Source organism: Chiroxiphia lanceolata, chromosome 15 (assembly GCF_009829145.1).
Source record: "Chiroxiphia lanceolata isolate bChiLan1 chromosome 15, bChiLan1.pri, whole genome shotgun sequence".
Lineage (NCBI taxonomy): Eukaryota > Metazoa > Chordata > Aves > Passeriformes > Pipridae > Chiroxiphia > Chiroxiphia lanceolata.
In genome coordinates this window covers 18,692,499-18,711,998 of record NC_045651.1, presented here as the reverse complement: position 1 = coordinate 18,711,998, position 19,500 = coordinate 18,692,499, and the positions used below count along the sequence as shown (strand labels likewise).

The window sequence follows — 19,500 nt, the reverse complement described above, 5'->3', positions numbered from 1 at the left end:
TTTTCTCCTTGTGGCCTTGGATTTTTAATACAGCTGTGGAATAATTAAGCAGAGTGGAGTATTAATGCAATTTTATAAATAATGTTAAGGTTGCCAGATGTTGTTCATTTTTCCTCTCTTTTTTGTAATGTACATCAGTATTCAAAATGTAGGCTGATAGTGGGTTGTAACTTGGAACATTTGGTCTTACATATCTAAGGTATTAAAAATTGAGCTTATGGAGATGATGTTTTGCTGATTCATTTGTTTGGATATACCCCTCACTTCTATTTCCAGTTTTGAAAAGACCAACTCTTAAATCAGATAAAAGAGCAAAAATCCAACATATATAGTCTTTCCATGAAGTCTTCTCTGAAGTAAGTAAATTGTGGGATTTATTTACCTATTAGTAAACAATATTCAATGTCTGAACTCCTTCAGAATTTCCAGAGCATATATAATTGTTTTGGACACCAGTTTTCCTCTGCAGAAATTAGTTAATGTAGTCAGATGAGATAAAAGTGTAGGAATCAGCTCAAAGCAGGAAGATGAGTGCAGGCAATGATGCAATCCATGGTAGGGTGCAAATGGGAGTATTTGTTTTCCCCACATGATCCTTGTCCTTAATGGAGGGTGGGAGGAGAAAGCAGTTTGTCATTTACACCCCCTCAGTGTGGATGTACGTTTTGCTATAAAAGTTCTGTCTACTCGAGAGTAGAAGGCAGTTGCTAATAATTATTTTCAAACATCAGAATCAACCTTCAGTTTTACACAAGAAGTTGGGGGTTAAGGCATTGCCATTAACCTTCAAAAATATCTTTTCAGACTACAGTTGAAAAATTCAGTGTATATATGCATCAAAGTACAAAAAAATTGTTCCCTCTGCACCCAAGTTGGACCTTTAATATTGTACCAGAAGAACACAGTACTTTCTGTTTGAATCATCACTTACACAAATGCCTCATTTAAAAACACAAGAGAGATTTCACGTTTGATTCTTGGGCTGATGAGACCACCCCTGCAGATTTATAGATTTTCTAAAATGGTCTGGTTAATATATGAGAGGCATCATTCATTTCCTGAATTGTGCACTGGGAAATGTTCAGCCCTGTATCTCGTGTGCCCTCCTCTATCATCCTTTCCCAACTGGAGAGTTTGGGTGTGGTAGAAGGTTCCAGCAGACCTTGAGAAGTCTCTGAGTCGGTCCTTCCTGTGGTACCACAGTTCAGCTTCCTGGCAGAAGTGCTTAGTTTCTTATTAAGGTTAACTCTGAACTGGGGTAAACAACCTTTGTGTTGCTGTAACCAGTTTTTGATGCCAAAGCGTGATATTGAAGATTTTTATCCTTTTTATTTACCTTTGACTTGCTTTCATTGACTTCAACGTGGAAGAAAACAGCTGTGAATGATGTAGTAAAATTTTAAGTCTTGAGACTTAGTAAATAATTTATATTTGTTGGTTTCTGTGGGGGAAAAAAGACCATTGCCTGCTTACACCTGATTGCACTTGTCTTTTCAAAATGGTTGTTTTCACTTGAGTTCTGTTCATTTTGTGATTTAAATAGATCACTCAAGAATTGATGTATTTGTTTTTATCACATTTACATCAGCCACAGTTCCTATTTAAATAGAAATTGTTATTCCTGCCTGGATGTTGCTTTCCTCAGCAAGGATGGTGTTGCCCTCATGGTTCTATATCACAGTTTCCCAGTGTGTCTCTGAACATCTACTCTTAGGAGAAGTGAAAATAAATTTCTTGGTTCTTCTTATAGCTGATAAGAACACTGAGCTTTAAGAAAACAGTTCTTCTTCTGGGGCTTCTTAATATTCAGTTCCCCAGTATTCTACCCTAGTCTAATTTAATTGCAAATGAAACTAAGCATCCCCCTGTCCTTTCTGTATAGGAAAGATTTGCCATGTTTGACTTAGTTACTTGTGTGTTCAGGAAATCCTTTTTTTGAGTGATAAGTTTAATAGGGAAATAATAAACTTTTCTGCAGAACTGTGATGGATACTAACCTGATTTTTGAAATTTGCAGATTAAGGTTTTTTTCCGTCATAATTTTAGTAGTAGTGGAAATGAGAAATAAGTCTGTTTAACTCTATATTGTCAACAGTTGCCCCCTATGTTTTCTTCACATATTTGCTTAATGTCACCCATGTTACACTGAAATAACCTTCAAAGGTGATCCAGACTGAAAGATCCAGACTCAGTGTGCAAGACTGACATGATGTTGTCAACCCCCTCCTCCTCAGATGTCCTGTGCTGAGTGGAGTGGGTCAGGTAATACAAACTGGGGCAGAAGCAGGGGATGGGATGTTTTGGGTGCTGTATAAAATCTGCACCGTTATCTAACATTGTTTGTGCCTGCAGGAACCAGATCTGTCCTTTCAATAGTGATGGAAATCCCTGGACTTTGGCCATTTGAATAATAAAACTGAGCCAGAGGTGGTTCACTGTCTTGTGTCCTGGATGTACTTAATCCATAAACACAGCACTTGGTCTGCAGGAGACACCAGGGACAGAAGACTGAGGGAGATAAGAAGAAGAAGATGAAGAGCATTCCTGGATGGACGTGGGAAGGAAAAGATGTGCACTGCAGCCTGCCCAGGCAGAGCTGCTGCAGAGCCCTGCAGAGGCAGCACTGGCAGTGCTGTGCAGGGTTTGTTGGAGTCTCAGGAAGAACTGAGTTCTGATGAGGTGGCACCAGCTTTGTGCCAGCGGGGCCTCGTTACCCTCCTGCCACCAGGCACCACAGACTCTGCTGTGTGAGGAGCTCTTGGGCCTGCAGGATCTCCAGAGTGTTGAATCCAATAACTTCTGAAATCATTCCTGCTGGTGGGAGTAACTGAGCTCGTGGAAGCAGAAAGGTTGCAAGAAATCACCGAGTTCTGGGAGCTGAAAGGTTTTTGGATATCATTGCATGGGTACAGTTCTCCCCATCTGTTTCTGGTCTCTCTTTCTTTTTCTAGAACAATTGTAACAGAAGCATTTTATTTATGGAAGCATTTAGCAGGAGATTCCCTAAAGTATGAATGATTTCATTGAAATCAGTAGGACAAAAGGCAGGTGTTCCATGGGTTGCACCAGGACACCTATTCTGAGTTAACAGCTCACTGGGAGTGAGAATCAGCTTGCAGTGCCTACATGAAAATTGAACTTGCTTCTGCTAACACCATGAAAATCTACTCTGAGTCCTGGAATCAGTTTTGGTCTTTCACTTGGCCATCAAAATCCCTTTTCTTTTTTATGTTTCGTGGCTGCAGTAATTACAGAGTCACATTTCTGTCTCTTCCTTCTCCCCTCCCCACTCTCTCCAATAAGGAACCATTTGTACAATTTGAAGATGATTGTTTTTTGAGAATGTTGCCAATATAATCTAAAAATCCATTGAGTTTCACTGCAGTCAGAAAGTTGTGCATCCTCTTTTGTATCCAAATCCTCAGAGCCTTAGGGGAAAAAGCCATTGAAGTGAAATGTAAAAAGAATGTTAATGGTTTATGCAGAAAGACAGAATTTGGAGGGGATGAGAAAGGAGAGAGAAAAACAAGTATGATGTGCTTTTTGCAATTGCTCTGATGGCAAATGTGGCACATAAATTCTGTCTTTCCTGATCACCTTTGTATCACCCCCCTGGTTTCAGTGTCTTGGATTGTCTCCAGGTGCTGCCACAGTGTTGGTGCTGTGGAGCACTTGGATTCCTACCCAGTGTGCACATGGAGATGTGTAGGTGTAAAATCTTGCCCAGCTGTACAAACCAAAGCCTTGTGAGACAGTGAATCCTCCTGATAAATCCTGAGTTTTTCAGAAAAGTCTGCTTCTTTCCTTCCATGGTGGGATGTTTCTGATAACTGCCTTGTGTCTAAATGTTTTCATGCTCAGCCACTCCAGCTTTCATTGTATTTAAAGAATTTCTGGTTTTTTACTTCTCTTAAATAGACTGGGAAAAATTGGCATTTCTGTAGTTTCTGTGAGAAAGGGGTTTTATTTTCTGTTCTGCTAGTTGTTGGTTCTGCTCTGCAGTGCTTCATCGTCTGTCATTCGTGGAGGGAGAGGGGATGATCAACTCCCTGTCCCTGTTAATGGGAATGGGGAATGCTTTGCTTTCCTGGTAATGCTGGTGCCATATCACAGGACAGGGTATTGATTTGCTTGACTGCTGGTGTGTGATGCATGACAGAAAGAGAAATGGAACTTTGTGAACATGGAGTAAATGGTGCTGCTGCTGATAGAGAACTGATTGAGGCAAAAGCAATCAATCAGATTCTCTCTGCTGGTACCAGTGCTACCTTCAATTTAATATATAGGAAACCAACAGTTGTTTCAGAGTTTAAATCAAAGAGTGTCCTGTGCTTAACTCAGATTCTTACAAAAATGACTTGGAGAATTTTTGGGTTTAGTATGCTTTGCTTTGTATCTTATCAACATGTGATCTGATAATTTAGAAATATTCAGCTGACAGTCATTAATTCTTCTTTTTTCTTGTCAAAAAGCCACAGATTACTTTTTCTAGATTGCTTATTACTATTTTAAATTGATTGGTCTTTAAATAATTTTAACTTGTAAATAGAGTTGGTTTTAGTCTCAAATATCTGCAGAAGGAGTTCATCATAGCCACAGGTAATTGGACTTTAATATCTGTAAAACATCTACTAGAGACATGAACAGGCCCATTCTCTCTTTTGGCAGATGTTTTGCAGGTATTAGATTTATATGCAGTTATCTTTGGGTACTTTAACAGTACACAATAGCATTCATGTGTAGATGACTGTAATGTTCTTTTCTCTCCTTCTCCACCTTATGAAATGAATGGGATAATTTATCCTTTTTGGAAAGAGAGAGAAGTGTTTTAGTGAAAGCTTAAAAGGACTTCCTGAAATTCCTGGATTGATCCCTGCTCCCAAGTCCTGTCACTCAGGGTGGTCTCAGCTCAGCCTTTGCCCCGTGGAAGCCCCTGAGCAGCAGGAATTCTGCACGGGAATTCTGCACGGGAATTCTGCACGGGAATTCTGTACGGGAATTCTGCACGGGAATTCTGCACGGGAATTCTGCACGGGAATTCTGTACGGGAATTCTGCACGGGAATTCTGCACAGCTCCTCCCAAAGCCCCCAGAGCTGCAGTTTGGGATCTTTGGCTGGAGTTTCAAGGGAGTTCATTTCTGCTCAGGAGGTGGTTGGGGACACGTGCTTGGTATTCAGGCTGTGGGAGTGCAGGGAGGAGCTGAACCACGTCTGCCTGGTCGAGGTTGGTGCTGCAGCCCTTGGCAGTCCTGGAGTTCTCCCTGTGAACCCTGGGATGATCAGACAGTCCAAGGCCAAACCTTCCCAGGCAGTTGGACAAAATAGTTCTACGAGCAGATGTTCTAAATAATACAGTAAAATAAAGAACCATTTGGGCTTTTTATAAACATATTTTCTCTTACATAGAGAAATGACTTTTTCCTTTCTGAAATTTATTTTAGCTTTTTTTTTTTTCAGAAACGAAAAAAAAAAAGATTGATTTATTAGTTGGGAAGTCTATCAGTTAGATTACCTCAAAAATAAATAAATTACCTTTATTAATCCCACCAAGTTCAGTAAATGGTATTAGAATTTGGAACTTGCTGTTGGAGGGCAGGGTAGATTTCAGATAGAATATCAGCAAAACTTGACCATATCACAAGGAACAAACCCTTACAACAAGGTAATATTATTCTCCCTAAACTCTCTAAGGATCTTCTTTTATACTTTTCATAACATTCAGTGCAGTAAGTTGCTTTTACAACTCAAGATCAACCAATTTAATCATTCTCCTTTATTTTCGATTTTATTTTATTTTTCTCTCTGAGAGCCCAGAGCGAGACTTGACAAATATAAAGTATTGATTGACAAGGAAACAGGAGTGAGCTGTCTGCCTGTTCTCTGAAGGCAGACCTGTGGGCAGGCAGGTGAAAGGTGCCACGACAAGCTGAGGGATGTCAGGTCTGCAGAGTCTGCACGTCCCTCCCAGCACAACACCTGGAAAAACGAGCCCAGAACTGACTGCACTGAGTGCAGCCTTTGTGCTTCAGTCAGGGCACAAACGTTCTCCCCTCAGCCAGCCTGTGAAGTGGGCCTGTGCTGCCACCAGCACAGTCATTAGTGAGCTCCATCCCTGTGCCAGGGATCTGCCTGGAAAAGGGCCTTTTACAGCAAATGAAGCAGATCTTGCAGTGCTTAAAATCCAGTATCCTGCAGGAACTGCCTGTCGACAGCCAGTGCCCCAGTACTGACAGGAATTTCCCTTCCTGTCCAACTGCTGCTCCCCTGGGAGAAGGGGCACAGGAGGGGAAATATTCCTGTTCCAGAAGGGCAGGAGCCTTCTTTCCCTGCAGGATTTGGGAAGGTGACAGAAGCTTTTGTTATCGACAGGTTCAGGTGCAAAACCAAAGTGTATTTACTGGGATGCAGCTTTTCCAGGAGTCCCCTGAGAACCAGGGGGGCCAGGCAGGAGGAGACCTCACCCCTGCAGCCCAGGGAGGGTGGGGGAGTTGCCAGGGTGGGACCTTAACAGGGTCAGAGTCACAACTTCCAGAAATCTTCACTACGAGAAGCAGTTGGCCTAAAAAAGTTAAATTAAAGATTAGAATTTCTTGTCAAAGATTTTCAAGCTGTGTTTCATAACTCAAGTCTGTTAGTTCAGAAACGACACTAATTTCAGTGGCAGGTACAAGTATTCCTCTTTTCTTTAAATGTTCAATATTTTCTTGGTATTTCAGGTCATTTTCAAGGAAACAAACTTTTTAAGTGTGGTGCTCTTTTATTGTGTGCCTTTTGCTGTCTTTGTGTTGGAGGGAAATAGAATGATGTGCAGAAACAGTTTTATAGATTCTGTGCGTAGTGCATTATTCCTTGAAACTAAGTGGTATTTGAGCACTCTAAAATGGTGTTTAGTGTATAATTTTGTCCTTTGTGGATGAGAACTTAAAATCATGATTTTATATATATATATACATGTATATATAATTTTATTATCTCTGTTTCCAAAAAAGTCACAGTCATTATTTGATGTTTGAATTATTTTTATTTGCAGTTTTCAATGACAAAAGTCTTTAGAAGGCTACAAACATTAATGAATATCTTATTTCCTGGTTTTGCAATAGATTTATTTCTGATGTCTGTCCACCAGCTCTGGAGTGTGCACGTTGCCTCAGCTGGTGTGGCAAACCCAGATTGCTGTTTCATGCACGTGTTTGTGACTGTGTGAACATGTGTTCTGGGGTGTTCTCTGGGTGGGGGGATTTTTTTGGTTGGTGGTTTCTTGTGGGTGTTTTTTTACCAGTGATGGATGTTGCTGCATCTGCTCCAGTTGCTTCTTCCAAGGCCTCTTCCAAGCCTCCCTGAACGTGGATGTCTTTTATTGCATTCAGGCCATTTTAGGAAAAGGATTATGCTGTTTTTACAAGTAAAAACTAAATGGGGTTGAACTGGAGTTTGTCCTCTTCATTCACAGTCTGGTTACAAACACAGAGCACACAGAGCCAGCTGTATGTTGAATTATCACCTGTGTTACTGTCACTGTCCTCTGTCCTGTACTGACCATGGTCCACCAGGCAGAAAAACATCTCTTTCAGGGCACCAGGAGGAAATGATTCTGCTGCCAGTGCCCAGGGACAGAAATTGCAGCAAACTCCTGCTATTTTATCCAGCCTTGAGATCAGAAGTTACTTTAAACTGAATGTACAGTTGCTATCTAGAGATGGGATATGTATAGTCTTAATTTGGTTTTAAAGGTTTGTTTTATTGATATATTCATGTAATATATCTTAAAAAGAAATAAAAACCCAACAAATATTATAATACACTAAGATTACCTTTTGAAATTATATTTACAATGACCTGTGTCTGTATGTTTTTTACATACTGTGTTATAAATGGTTTAATTTTTGAAATATATTTGAAGTTATGCTTTGAGTGAATTGTCTGGACTGTTCTCTGTGGTGTCAGAAGAGCTGTGGATGTTAATTGCCTGCTCCTGTTTTTGTAGATGGCTACACCACAGATGACATTGAGTTTTACTGGCGTGGGGGTGATAATGCTGTCACAGGAGTGACCAAGATCGAGCTGCCTCAGTTCTCCATTGTAGACTACAAGCTTATCACCAAGAATGTTGTTTTCTCTACAGGTTTGTGGAGGGGAAGCTAAAAGGGGAATTGGCTGGGAAGACTTTTAGAAATGGATTAATTCCCAATGTGCAGGATCTGAGCAATAATTTTAGAAACACGAGTAAATGAGAGCAGCAGCTGTGAATTTTGGAAGGGGAAGGTTTTTACAGCTCTCTGGTGTCCACTCCCCTCTGCAGAGGGACAGTCATCTGTCATGTTGAGGCTCATCAGATGAGCTGTATTTTCTGTTTTCCTGTGACATCTGATTAAGCCACTTACACACCTCAGTGTATCAGCGTGATCATAAACCCAACCAGTAACAACCCAGCCTGCAGGAAATTAGGAACCTTTTCCTCCCTGTTTCTGGATGTTCCTTTTACCAAGCTGTGGATGTATTGAGATAATTATTTTGTCATCAGTGTAAAACCTCTAAAGTCCTTGTTCCACAGGATTTTCAGTTTAGCCTATTCTAGCAAAGTGTATGAGTTTTTGAGGGCTGAAAAGATGCTGTCTGAGGAGAAGGAGAAAATCAAATTGGACCTTAAATTGTTCAAGAAAGGCAGGAGTTGGGTTGGGCTGTTACTTTGTGATGTTCTCTACCCACTTGGGAAACGTGTAAGTGTGTTTGAAAAATTATCTTCAAAACTCAGATATGGGTAGAAATCATCTTTGAAGGGACTGTAGAAAGATGGTGCATCCCAAATTCTTCCAAACCAAGCAGAAATGGGACATGAATAATGATTTCTAGGCACCAATTTCAACAAGTGTTTCATCCAGTAAATTACTTCTGGTATCCAGAGACAAAGGACAGGTGTTGAATTTCTGGGAGAGAATGAGGGTTCCCCCGAAGTGGGCACACCACAGCCTGCCAGGGAAGAGGCATTTCTGTGCTCTCTTGCTCTGACATGTGTTTTGGCTGTTGATTGTTGGACATTATGATACAGCAGAGATGCACCCAGAGCATCCTTGTACCCTTAGAATAAAAGATGCTTTAATCCTAGTTCTTGCTAGAAATTCTACAGCTGATTATCCTGGATCTTTCAGCTCTGAGTGTACTCTGTGTTGCATGAAATAATAAAACCAGAATGATAGAAAAATGATTTCAGGCTTTATACAAGTAAATTACGGCTGTGCCAAATATTCTCTTTTAGGTGCCTACCCAAGGCTGTCTCTCAGCTTTAAACTTAAGAGAAACATTGGCTACTTCATTCTGCAGACCTACATGCCTTCTATTCTGATCACTATCCTGTCCTGGGTTTCCTTCTGGATTAATTATGATGCTTCAGCTGCAAGAGTTGCTTTAGGTAGGCCTGTTTACACCTCTCCTGCAGTGTGCATTAGCTGAGTGTTTTTCTGGCTTCTGGCTTAGTGGATAGTGCATGAGCTGAAAAAAAATTCTGTTAGATATTTTATGTCTAGCTTGTTAAACTTTGTATTGTTTGAATCAGCATTTAAATCATCACAATTTAAATAAAAATGAAAGGGATTTAGTGTCTGAATGAGCTAACTGTGTAATCATTGTAACCAGAATTAGCCTGAGTGTCTGGACATTTTCTGTTCTTTTATTGCTTGTTTGTCTCCAAAGAGACTGCACCGAGTTTGCTTTTGCCCATGGCAGGCCAGAACACACATTCAGCTCTGTGTTACGGATTATAAATTGCTTTTCCTTTCAGGTATGAATTAAATAAGGTTTTACTAGGCTTCTGTGGCTCACTTGTCCTTGAGGGATGAAGCTGCACCTCAAATACTGTGTCCAGTTCTGGGCCCCTCAGAATTGACTTCAGGAAGGACAGTGAGGGGCTGGAGCAGGTCCAGAGGAGGGAACAGAGCTGGGCTAAAGGTTGGACTCGATGATCTTAAAGGTCTTTTCCAACCTAAATGATTCTATGGGGTTTTTTTCCTTACTGTTACCTTACATTCCAAATTTGTTCCCCTAATTAATCTCTGGAGTACTCTCTTATCTCATCACTACTCCCATGTTTGTACTGAGCCCCTCATCAGAGGATCCAAGCATGTTGCAAAAATAAATATCTGTATCTGTTGCCAAATAGATACAGATAAATCAGTAGAAATCAGACTGATTCCTGCCAGTACAGATCTTGTATAGCTAAAACAAGTAAACCCCCATAAAGCATACTATAGAGAATCTGACATTTTAACCTCAGAGAATAGTCTGAGCTTTACCAGCCTTTCTATGTGGCATTTTCCTTTAAGAGTTTGAGACTGCAGATATCCTGAAAATGCCTGAGTAAAGCAAGATAACAGTGACTGTAGCCTGGTAATTTATAGCTGAGACTCGTTCCAGAAGGTTGCTGGAACCCTGTTGCAGAGGCCACCAGATTTGTCAGGCACAACTGGCCCTTAGTGAAGCCCTGTTGGAATTGTTCAGCCTGCAGCAGGGAAGGTTCCAGGGAGATCTTAGAGCACCTTCCAGTGCCTCAGGGGGCTGCAAGAGAGCTGGAGAGAGACTTTTTCAAGGGCATGGAGTGACAGGACAAGGGAGAATGGCTTTAAACTGACAGAGGGCAGGGTTAGATCAGATCTTAGGAAGAAACTCTTCTTCCCTGTGAGGGTGGTGAGACACTGGAACACGTTGCCTGGAGTTCTGGCTGCCCCATCCCTGGAACTGTTCAAGCCAGGGTGGATGGAGTTATGAGCAACCTGATCTAGTGGAAGGCTCCCTGCCCATGGCAAGGGGGCTGGAATGAGATGGTTTTTAAGGTCCCTTCCAACCCAAACCTTTCTAGGATTCTGTGAATAAGGACAGAGTTTGGAGATGTCTTTTTTCCACCAGGGAAAAAAAAAAGTAATATTTTTCAACTCTAGCGTTTGAATATTATGAACTATGCTAGGAAATTAAAATTATTTCACTCACTAGACTTGTCACTTCTTTTTTCCAGGAATCACAACCGTGCTCACAATGACAACCATTAACACCCATCTCCGAGAGACTCTTCCCAAAATTCCCTATGTGAAAGCCATCGACATGTACCTCATGGGCTGTTTTGTGTTTGTGTTCATGGCCCTGCTGGAGTATGCCCTGGTGAACTACATCTTCTTTGGCAGAGGCCCCCAGAGGCAGAAGAAGGCGGCGGAAAAAGCCGCCAGTGCCAACAACGAGAAGCTGCGGATGGACGTCAACAAGGTAACTGAGCTGGGAGGGCTGGGAGCATCTCCCAGCAGGGCAGGTCCCACTGCTCCAGGCAGGTTAAAGTGTCCTTTCTGTAGAAAACCAGTGCAATTGTGTGACCTTGTCCTGGCTCTGCAGAGCAGTGGGTGCAGCCACCTCGCAGTGACCGCTGCCCTCTGGCCTGGAAGGGTGAGGGACTTGGTTTGAAAGCTTTACTGAGAGGTGGTTTCTTAGTCAGGATGGAGAGTTAAATACCTATAATCTGTTTCCAAAGGAAAAAAATCCAAAATGATGGCTGTAGCTGATATTCTAGTAAGAGCTGTATGGAATGTTGGAACTAAAACGTAAATTTAACCTGCTTTCATAAATCTTTCAGAGGAACTGGATAAGAAATATTTGCTGCAGAAGTGTTTAAAGCTTGACGACTTTGCTTTTTTTCAACATATAATGGCCCAGGATACTATTGACTAAATGAGGAACTGCTCAGAAATAAAGCATCAACGTGCTGTGTACTTAATTTTGAATCTAAAAATGGTCCCCCAGGGAGGGAGAATTGAGGCAGAAAAGACATTTGCCAAGATACACACTTTGGGAAAAGAATCCATTATGCTTAATGAAAATTGGGCACTTATCATAAAGCATTTGTAATTTGTCACTCTGACCATTTTGGATGAGTTTCACACAGTGGCAAATCTGGGCTGAATGCAAAAATGTACTCAGTGTGAAATGTAGAACCTTTCACACACATGCAAAATTGGAAAATTAAATAAAGTTAAATTATCTTTGAGGGAGTTTTTGTTAGTTTGGGGGTTTTTTTGGTTTTTTGTTTTGTTGGGGGTTTTTTGTCAAGGGAAGCTTTTTGAATTTGTGATTCAGCATGATACTCCAAGGAGAAAAAAATCAAAGAATTAGAAAACAAAACCAAATTAGAAAAAACCCCAAGGGATTATTTGTGAATTGGAAACATAAGTTTCATACAGCTCTAGTGGTGGAATTTCTCATGTTTGTTCAGAACTTCTACACTTCTACACACATCATGTGCCTGCAGACAGAACGTTTTGTTCTGTGTTTGCTGCAATAACAAAAACCCATCACGTGTCGATAGAACAAAACAGTTTTGTAGGTTATAGTTGTAACCTTTTAAGATGGAGAGTTATGTTGCCGTGGCTCAGATTCTCACCCATTCATTAGGGTTTTTTTTAATTTTTAATTCAAAAGAAACATGTTTTAATGAATGGAGGTAAATGGATAATGATGAGATTAATTTTGATGTTATGTTAACATAGATCATCTTTTACGTCTGTAAAGTTCATCTTTTTCTTTCTATTGGTGATTTTTCAGCAATGAAAAAGAGAAAAAGCTGTGAGTTTTTATTTAATTTGTCAAGTTGTGTTGGTTTTTTTTAATTCAATTTCCCTTTAATTTCAGTTAAACAATCAGTGCTGTGAACTACCCTGTAAGTAATTTCATAAGACTAGATCTGCATTTAGCTGAAGTCTTTCCTCCAGTATCAGTGAAAAGTGAAGGTCCATGGCTGTCAGTGCCACCACACTTTCACTTTTGATATTCTTATTTATACAATAGATCTTTCTGCTGTAATAGTCCAAGCCTAGTGACAAATGGCTGACCATGGAGTAGAATATGAAAGCACTAACCAGTGTGGGAACTCAGTGCAGTGAGCAGAGGAATTAATTCCAGTAACTGTTGTGGGAATTTGCCTACAGGATTGACACAAAGTACTCTGGGAACAACTTTATTTAGATTTTCTTTGTGCTGAACCTTTTACTTAATATCCTAGGCCAGCCTGGTTCACAGGGTCTGGCAGTTCTGCCCTGGTACCCAGATCCCCTCTGACCTGAGAATCAGGTTTGGAGCCCTTTGAGCAGCGACAGGGAACAAAGCAGGAGAGATCAGAGGCCACGTGCTGCTGCTCTGGGAGAGGAGAGGAGCCAACAGCTGCTCCTGTGTCTGACCAGCAGCAAGAAATCAGATTCATATCTAATGGACCTGAATATTTTATCTATTAAGGGGAGCCAAATATTATATAATTATTTTCATGTATAAGAATTAGAAATGGGCTTGAACTGCTGAATTTAGTTCAGATGCAGTTGTCCATAAAAGCCAAAGTCTTTTAGAAGTGGGACCAAGTGAACACTCCATCTGTAATTAGGATCCAATAGTGAAAGACTAATTTTGCAAGATATAAGTGTTCTTTTGTGGTTCCACTTGAATCACTGTATGCAATATTATAAATTCATTATAAATTCATTAGAATCAGATACTCTGTGAGAAAAGATTAATGCCATGAGTAATAAATTTCAAAACGTGAGGATGAAAACTTGTGCACGGTTCTGTCCCTGCATTCAGCACAGGCATTGTAGAACAGGGGCATAAATAGTTACTGGAAGTGCTGCTCCTGGTGCAGCATCTTTGTTTATTCATTATAGAGCAGAAAATCTGTAAGAGATTTCTTCAAATTCCAGCACCCTTGCTTGGTAACAGCCTCTTACAACTTCTCAATCCACAAAAGGTGGTGAGAGGAGAAGTGCTGTTCGGTCCTTTCATCCACAACAACTTGCAAAATCAAGGGAGAAGTAAATCCATGTTCCCTTTGTGGTGTTGGATTCTCTGCCATGGAGAGGTTCCAGGGTATTGGTGGTGTCTCTGGTTTTGCTTGGTGGTATCAGAAGGTGCTGGAGAGACTATGGAACAGAAGCACAAGAGAAGCTGGTTTTCCAGGACTGTGGTATCTGCTGAATCCATTGGAATCCCTTGGAGATTTGGTGACTCGGGAGGAATGTCCTGGTTTTCCATCAGGGTGGCTGCAGAGCTTCCCCATGGCTGTCCAGTGGGAAACTGTGGCCAAATCCTTCTTCAGATTTCATATCATACTCATATCAAATGCCAAATACTGGAGTTTGGGGTTTGTTCTGTTTTGGGTTTTTTTTAAATGATAGACGAGTTTACGTTGGAAGGGACCTTTAAAGGTCACCCACTCCAACCCCCTGCAATGAGCAGGGACATCTTCAGGTAGATCAGGTTGCTCAGAGGTCCAACCTGACCTCGAATGTTTTCCAGGGATGGGGCATCCACCACCTCTCTGGGCAACCTGTGCCAGTGTTTCATCACTCATTGTAAAAAAATTATTCCTATATCTAGTCTGAGTCATTACAGCAGCTTGTAACTTCATGTACTCCCTGATTTTTAAAGATTGTTGGACCTGTTTGGGGTAAGGAAAAGGAAGAGAAGGAATTGGGCTTCTATCTTCATTTGCTTCTTGGATACTGAAACCTGAGTAATAAAATCATGGAGAAATTTAAAGAACATAAAACTCCAGGAAGATTCAGGCTCAATTACCAGCAGATATGTTACCACAGACTTGTTAAATCATATTGGACTTGCTTAATTTTCTTTGCAGGGAGTTCAGAATAAAATGGCTTGAATATCATCATTCCACCCATGGAACCGCTCAAGCTGCATCCAGCAGTTTGTTCCTTTAGTCTGAACTCACCATCTTTTGCCTTTGTCAAGGCTAATTTTTCTCTCTGTAAACAGTGGTATTGCTGTTTACAGATAAATCACTGGCTTTCTGCTCTCTCTAGACAGCCTTCCTTCACTGGAGAAACCATTCACACCATTTCCTCACCTCTCTTTTCAAGTTTATCATCTTATGTTATGTCTTCAAATGCCTTTATTGCCTTGATAGTTTCAAGTTTCTTAATCTCTTCTGTTCTGAGTGGCAGAGTTCTGCAGGAGTGAATAAGGGTAGGCAAACTGGGAGGGTTGTGTTTCTGCTTGAAGGCCTAGTGTGCCATAAAGGAGGGTGTGTGTACTCTGAGTATACATTCTGAGCCATTGTTATCCCCTTTTTATTCCCTGGACTTCTGTGTTTTAAGTAAGAATGTTGATGGTCATCAGCAACCTTTTAATCCTTTGTAGGCACATTTCATTCTATCTTTTCTTTAGGCTCAGGACACTAATCTAATAGATTGTCTGTGCTTCTTCAAGATGATTAACAGATATGTAAAATATAGGGCCAAATTCCAGCCTCTGGCTTCCCAATATCCTTCAACTGACTGTCCTCCTGTGGGTGACTGCACTTCCCAGAAGCAGCATTGTGTTTTTCATGTGTAAATACCTCTGGAATGTGATTTGAGTTGGATGCAGTTGCAGTAACCATTGAATCCTACATGTTTCCAGCCTGGCTCAGAGCACAGGGAGTGCTGCAAGTGCACAGGGCTGTACCTGCAGTACCTGATAACATAAGTTACAGATAAAACTACCTCTAATTTTGCAATCGTGCTGCTGTTATTGTGAGCAGTAATAAAGCAACTTCCCTCTGGAAAAGAGGGGGAAAATGTCAATGTGTTATGCAGCAATTCATAAAACTGTTTATACAGATTTATTCAGTCACTTTTTTTTAAGAAATGTGAAGTGACATTGCTAACCTCTGCATGTTTAGATAAGGTTTCTTTTCTGAACACAAACCCTTTTTTAAAATATACTGAATGTATTTTTAAAACAATGAGTAATTCTTTACTCAGTAGTCTTTGTATTAGGTGAGGTGTTCAGGCAGGAGGCAGTGACAGGGCATTGCTGCTGCACAGCGCAAGTCACAAACATGGGAACTTGTCAGACTAATGACATTTTCCTATCCAAAATTTGAAAGCCAAGTAAAGAACATGATAATTAGATTAAACAGCATATTAATAGATTTGAATACAATAGAATTGTACTTGAAAAATTAATGTAGGGCTTAGGGAGCTAAGAATGTTTAAACAAACACAGGTATCTTTGCAGTTCATTGCCCTTCTGGCCAACTGTTGTTATATCTGGATTAGCACAGAGTTGCTGAAGGACTTGAGATGGCAAGGAGATAGCAAACAGGAGCTTAACCTGCCCTTAGCTGCTCTTCACTTGGCACCTTTCTTCTCCTTCAGGTTGTCTCAGCTGCTGAATTTTATTTCCCTGCAGCTTTTTGACCAAGGAAAAGAGTCTGACCAATTTAGCTGGAAAAGTTGAATAGTTCTCCTCCCATCTCTTATTTTTAGGGGACTGCCCTGCATTACCAGAGCTTTGAGGCAAACAGGGCCATGCAATGACCTGTTCCACAAGGGATCACAGCAGTTATTTCAGTGTGAGCTGGGCAGGCTGAGGGTGGGCAGTGTCTGCCCATTGTACAGCAGGGAAGGGGCTCCCAGGGCATCCTCCTTGCCCAGGTGCCCGTGTTCAGAGTCACTGCTGGAGCAGGACATGGGCACTCTGTGTCCTGCCCAGCCCTGCCCTGCATTCCAGCACTCCTGGCATGGCCCCCTCAGCTCAGGGCCTGCTGTGCCTGTCCTGTGACATGGCCCAGCACAGCTACCAGACTGCTTTGGGCCACTGTACCAGGGAATAACTGCAAGAGCGTGGGTGGATTTTTCACTGTCATATCTCTTTTGGCAGAGAGGGCTGGAGTTGGGTGAAGGAGTGTGTTATCCTGAGCCAGAGTGGGTGCACTGCTGTGTAGCTGTGGCCCTTTGCAGGCAGACATGTGGTGCTTTCAGTGCCCTGCAGACAGCCAGGGTCACTCTGCTCAGCTGTCACCCTGGTGTGAAGGTGCATTAGCAGGGCTGCAGATAATGGGCCTTGCTCCAAAGCAGTGCTCCAGAACAATTAGGCCTGGGTAGTGCCTTTATTTCCCCTCTGATACACTGCTGACTTGTCTCTGGTCTTTGCAGTTCACAGCAGTATTTGTTCATTTCAGTCTGAAGAAATCATATAATGCATCTCCAGGGAGGAGAAACTGTCACAAAGGTACCTAAAACCAGTCAGGGCCTATTACATAGACCTCATACCCTATGGAGTGGAGGTACTTGTAGTGTAAAACATGAATAAGCATAGAAAGCATGTTTGCAATAAGCTGTAAAAGCTTCTGGTAAGAAGAGGATTTTTAAACTGGCTATATGCACAGACTCCCTTGATAAACTGAACAGGATATTAAAACTCTAAGGCAACAGGAAGCTCTTAAAATTTCAGTCTGAAATCTCAAATCCCCACTGCTCTATATTGCTGTAGCTAATGCTGCCTCTGTCCAGCTGTCAGTGAAAGCATTCATCCTTTTTCCCTCTCCTCTGAGCAGAGTTTTCCTTTTGTTTGCAGTGCAGGTAAAGCTGCACAAGGACTGATTCTTGACCCAGGGTCAGAAGGTGTTCCTTACACAGAAGTTTATTGAAGGACATGTGGTAAAGTAGGCATGGATTATAAAAGTTAAGTCTTTCTCCTCAGTTTGCATTCCTGCAGTACCAAGGAGCAGTTGCCCATGGAGCAGCCAGCAGTGCACAGGGGCTGGAGCAGCCTCTCAGTGCTTTTATGAACCCAGAGACTGGGCTGCAGTGAGATGGAAGAAGTTGCAGATTTAGCTCCCAGCACTTTGCAGCAGCAGCAGAGTCAGGAGGTGATTTGTTTCCATGCTCTGTAGTGGAATCCCACGATTCCACATGACATCTGAATAAAGGTCAGGTCAGCTGTGGGAGGGTTTTTTCTGCAGCCGTGCTCCTGTGAATGCCACGTTTCATCAGTGTAGGACCAGTGTGTGCACACTCTGTTTGTTAAAGCACATTATCCCTTTTGCTTTTGTGCTGCATCTGCAGCCTGAGATGTGCCTGTGACCCTGCACTGAACACACTCCTGGCTCAGGAAGGAATCCTTTAGTGCAGTTCAGGTCATTATATCAAACTGTGAAGAAATAAGACACAGAAAAGACAAATGATGTCCAGTGAAGTAGAAGCAATGTGTGTAGCTGCAGGCCAGAAGGTGGGTCTGGCTGGGGAATTTGGGGAATTGATTTCCTGAAACACATCAGCTCCAAAGAGTTTGTCAAAGTTTAATTGAATGGTCATGCCTATATATGAATATATCTTTTTTACTCCTTAGAAACTAGTTTTAACAATACCTCTGTAATGATAAAAAGTTATAATAAACCATGGAAATCTAAAGCTTTTTTTAATTCTTATGTCTCTATTCCTCCTTTTAGGAATATGAGAAACTTCAATTTAACTTTCTTCCCCGTGCAAAAACTTGTTGAGACTTCTTCCTAAACTTCTTGCATGTTAAAGCCATGTGCAAAAACCACTTCTTGCCTGTCCTTGTTCATGTCCTCCAAACAAACCCAGCTTTCTGGTAATATAGGTCTCAGAAACTTAACACTTGTGAGCTGGCCTGAAGGATGCAGCAGTGAAGGTCACACAGCCTAAATCAATATGATTATTTTCATGTAATATTTTGTTTGGACCATTTGCTGTCCCTGTGTTCTGTAAGTATTCAAAGGTTCCTGCAGGTGACTGCCAAGGAAGGGCTCCAGAAATCCAGGGGTTTAGCACATGTTTTACCTGATGAAATTCTGAGGTTGTTTCCTTTCAAGCTACTGCAGTTTTGGGTGGGAGAAGCACCTTCACATAAGTTTCAGTGGTAGCATGGAAGTTTTTTTGTTTATTGAAGTGAATGATAATAAAGCTGGAGGAGAAGGTCAAACACCCAGTTGCACGTAGGGATTGTTTGAAGAGAGAGAACTGCTGTGGGGGATGATTCCTCAGCTTTTGTGTCATTCCTTTTTGTAGCAGGAGGCAGATGCAATATATAATCATTTTCAATTAAAGAGAAGCCCATATGTGGTCATATTAACTCATCAATAACTTTCACTTTCCAAGTAGATCACCCTTCCTGAAATGCACCTGATGAAACTTGGGTAACATTGAATATAATCCTGTTTTATACAAACACCTGCCGTATTTGCATGTTGGTAACTGTTCTTTTCTCTTATTTCCATAGAATTATGTGTGTGAAGAACAAACTGCACACTATTGCCAAAAATTCAAGTCATTTTTCTCTAATTTTAAATGTGTTCTGAAATTCTCTGACTGTCCATCAATTTATATTTTGCAGGTGTATCAGTATGTATATATATTGCTATAGAACTGTAATATGTTTAACTGATCAAACTCAAATTTAGTTGAAGTTTACAGGCTCAAAAGGCCACCACAATGTCATGGAGAAAACTATAATGTGATTTTTATTTTCTCTAAAATTAATGCATACACAAAAACAAGTGTAATACAAAGTTTGCAGTGGTACATAACATTGATATATATTTTGCATACACAGAAATTTACTTAGAAACAAATTTGAAATGACTAACCACGTCTTGGCATCAAAGTTCCTTCATTCTTGTCACTCATTTTGAAATGAGTGACAAAATGTTAGACTCTCCAGAAAAGCAGACTATCAGT

The 19,500-nt window shown here is 41.2% G+C and overlaps 1 protein-coding gene across 4 annotated transcripts in view; it reads left to right on the top strand.

Moving 5' to 3' along the window:
* GABRB2 (gamma-aminobutyric acid type A receptor subunit beta2) overlaps positions 1-19,500 on the top strand; it is a 126,682-nt gene that overhangs the window by 93,931 nt on the left and 13,251 nt on the right. For all 4 annotated transcript variants that reach the window (XM_032702825.1, XM_032702826.1, XM_032702823.1 and 1 more), the window contains 3 exons: positions 7,986-8,123; positions 9,255-9,407; positions 11,004-11,248. In XM_032702825.1, the coding sequence (XP_032558716.1) occupies positions 7,986-8,123; positions 9,255-9,407; positions 11,004-11,248 (536 nt within the window). The remainder of the gene's footprint in view (positions 1-7,985; positions 8,124-9,254; positions 9,408-11,003; positions 11,249-19,500) is intronic.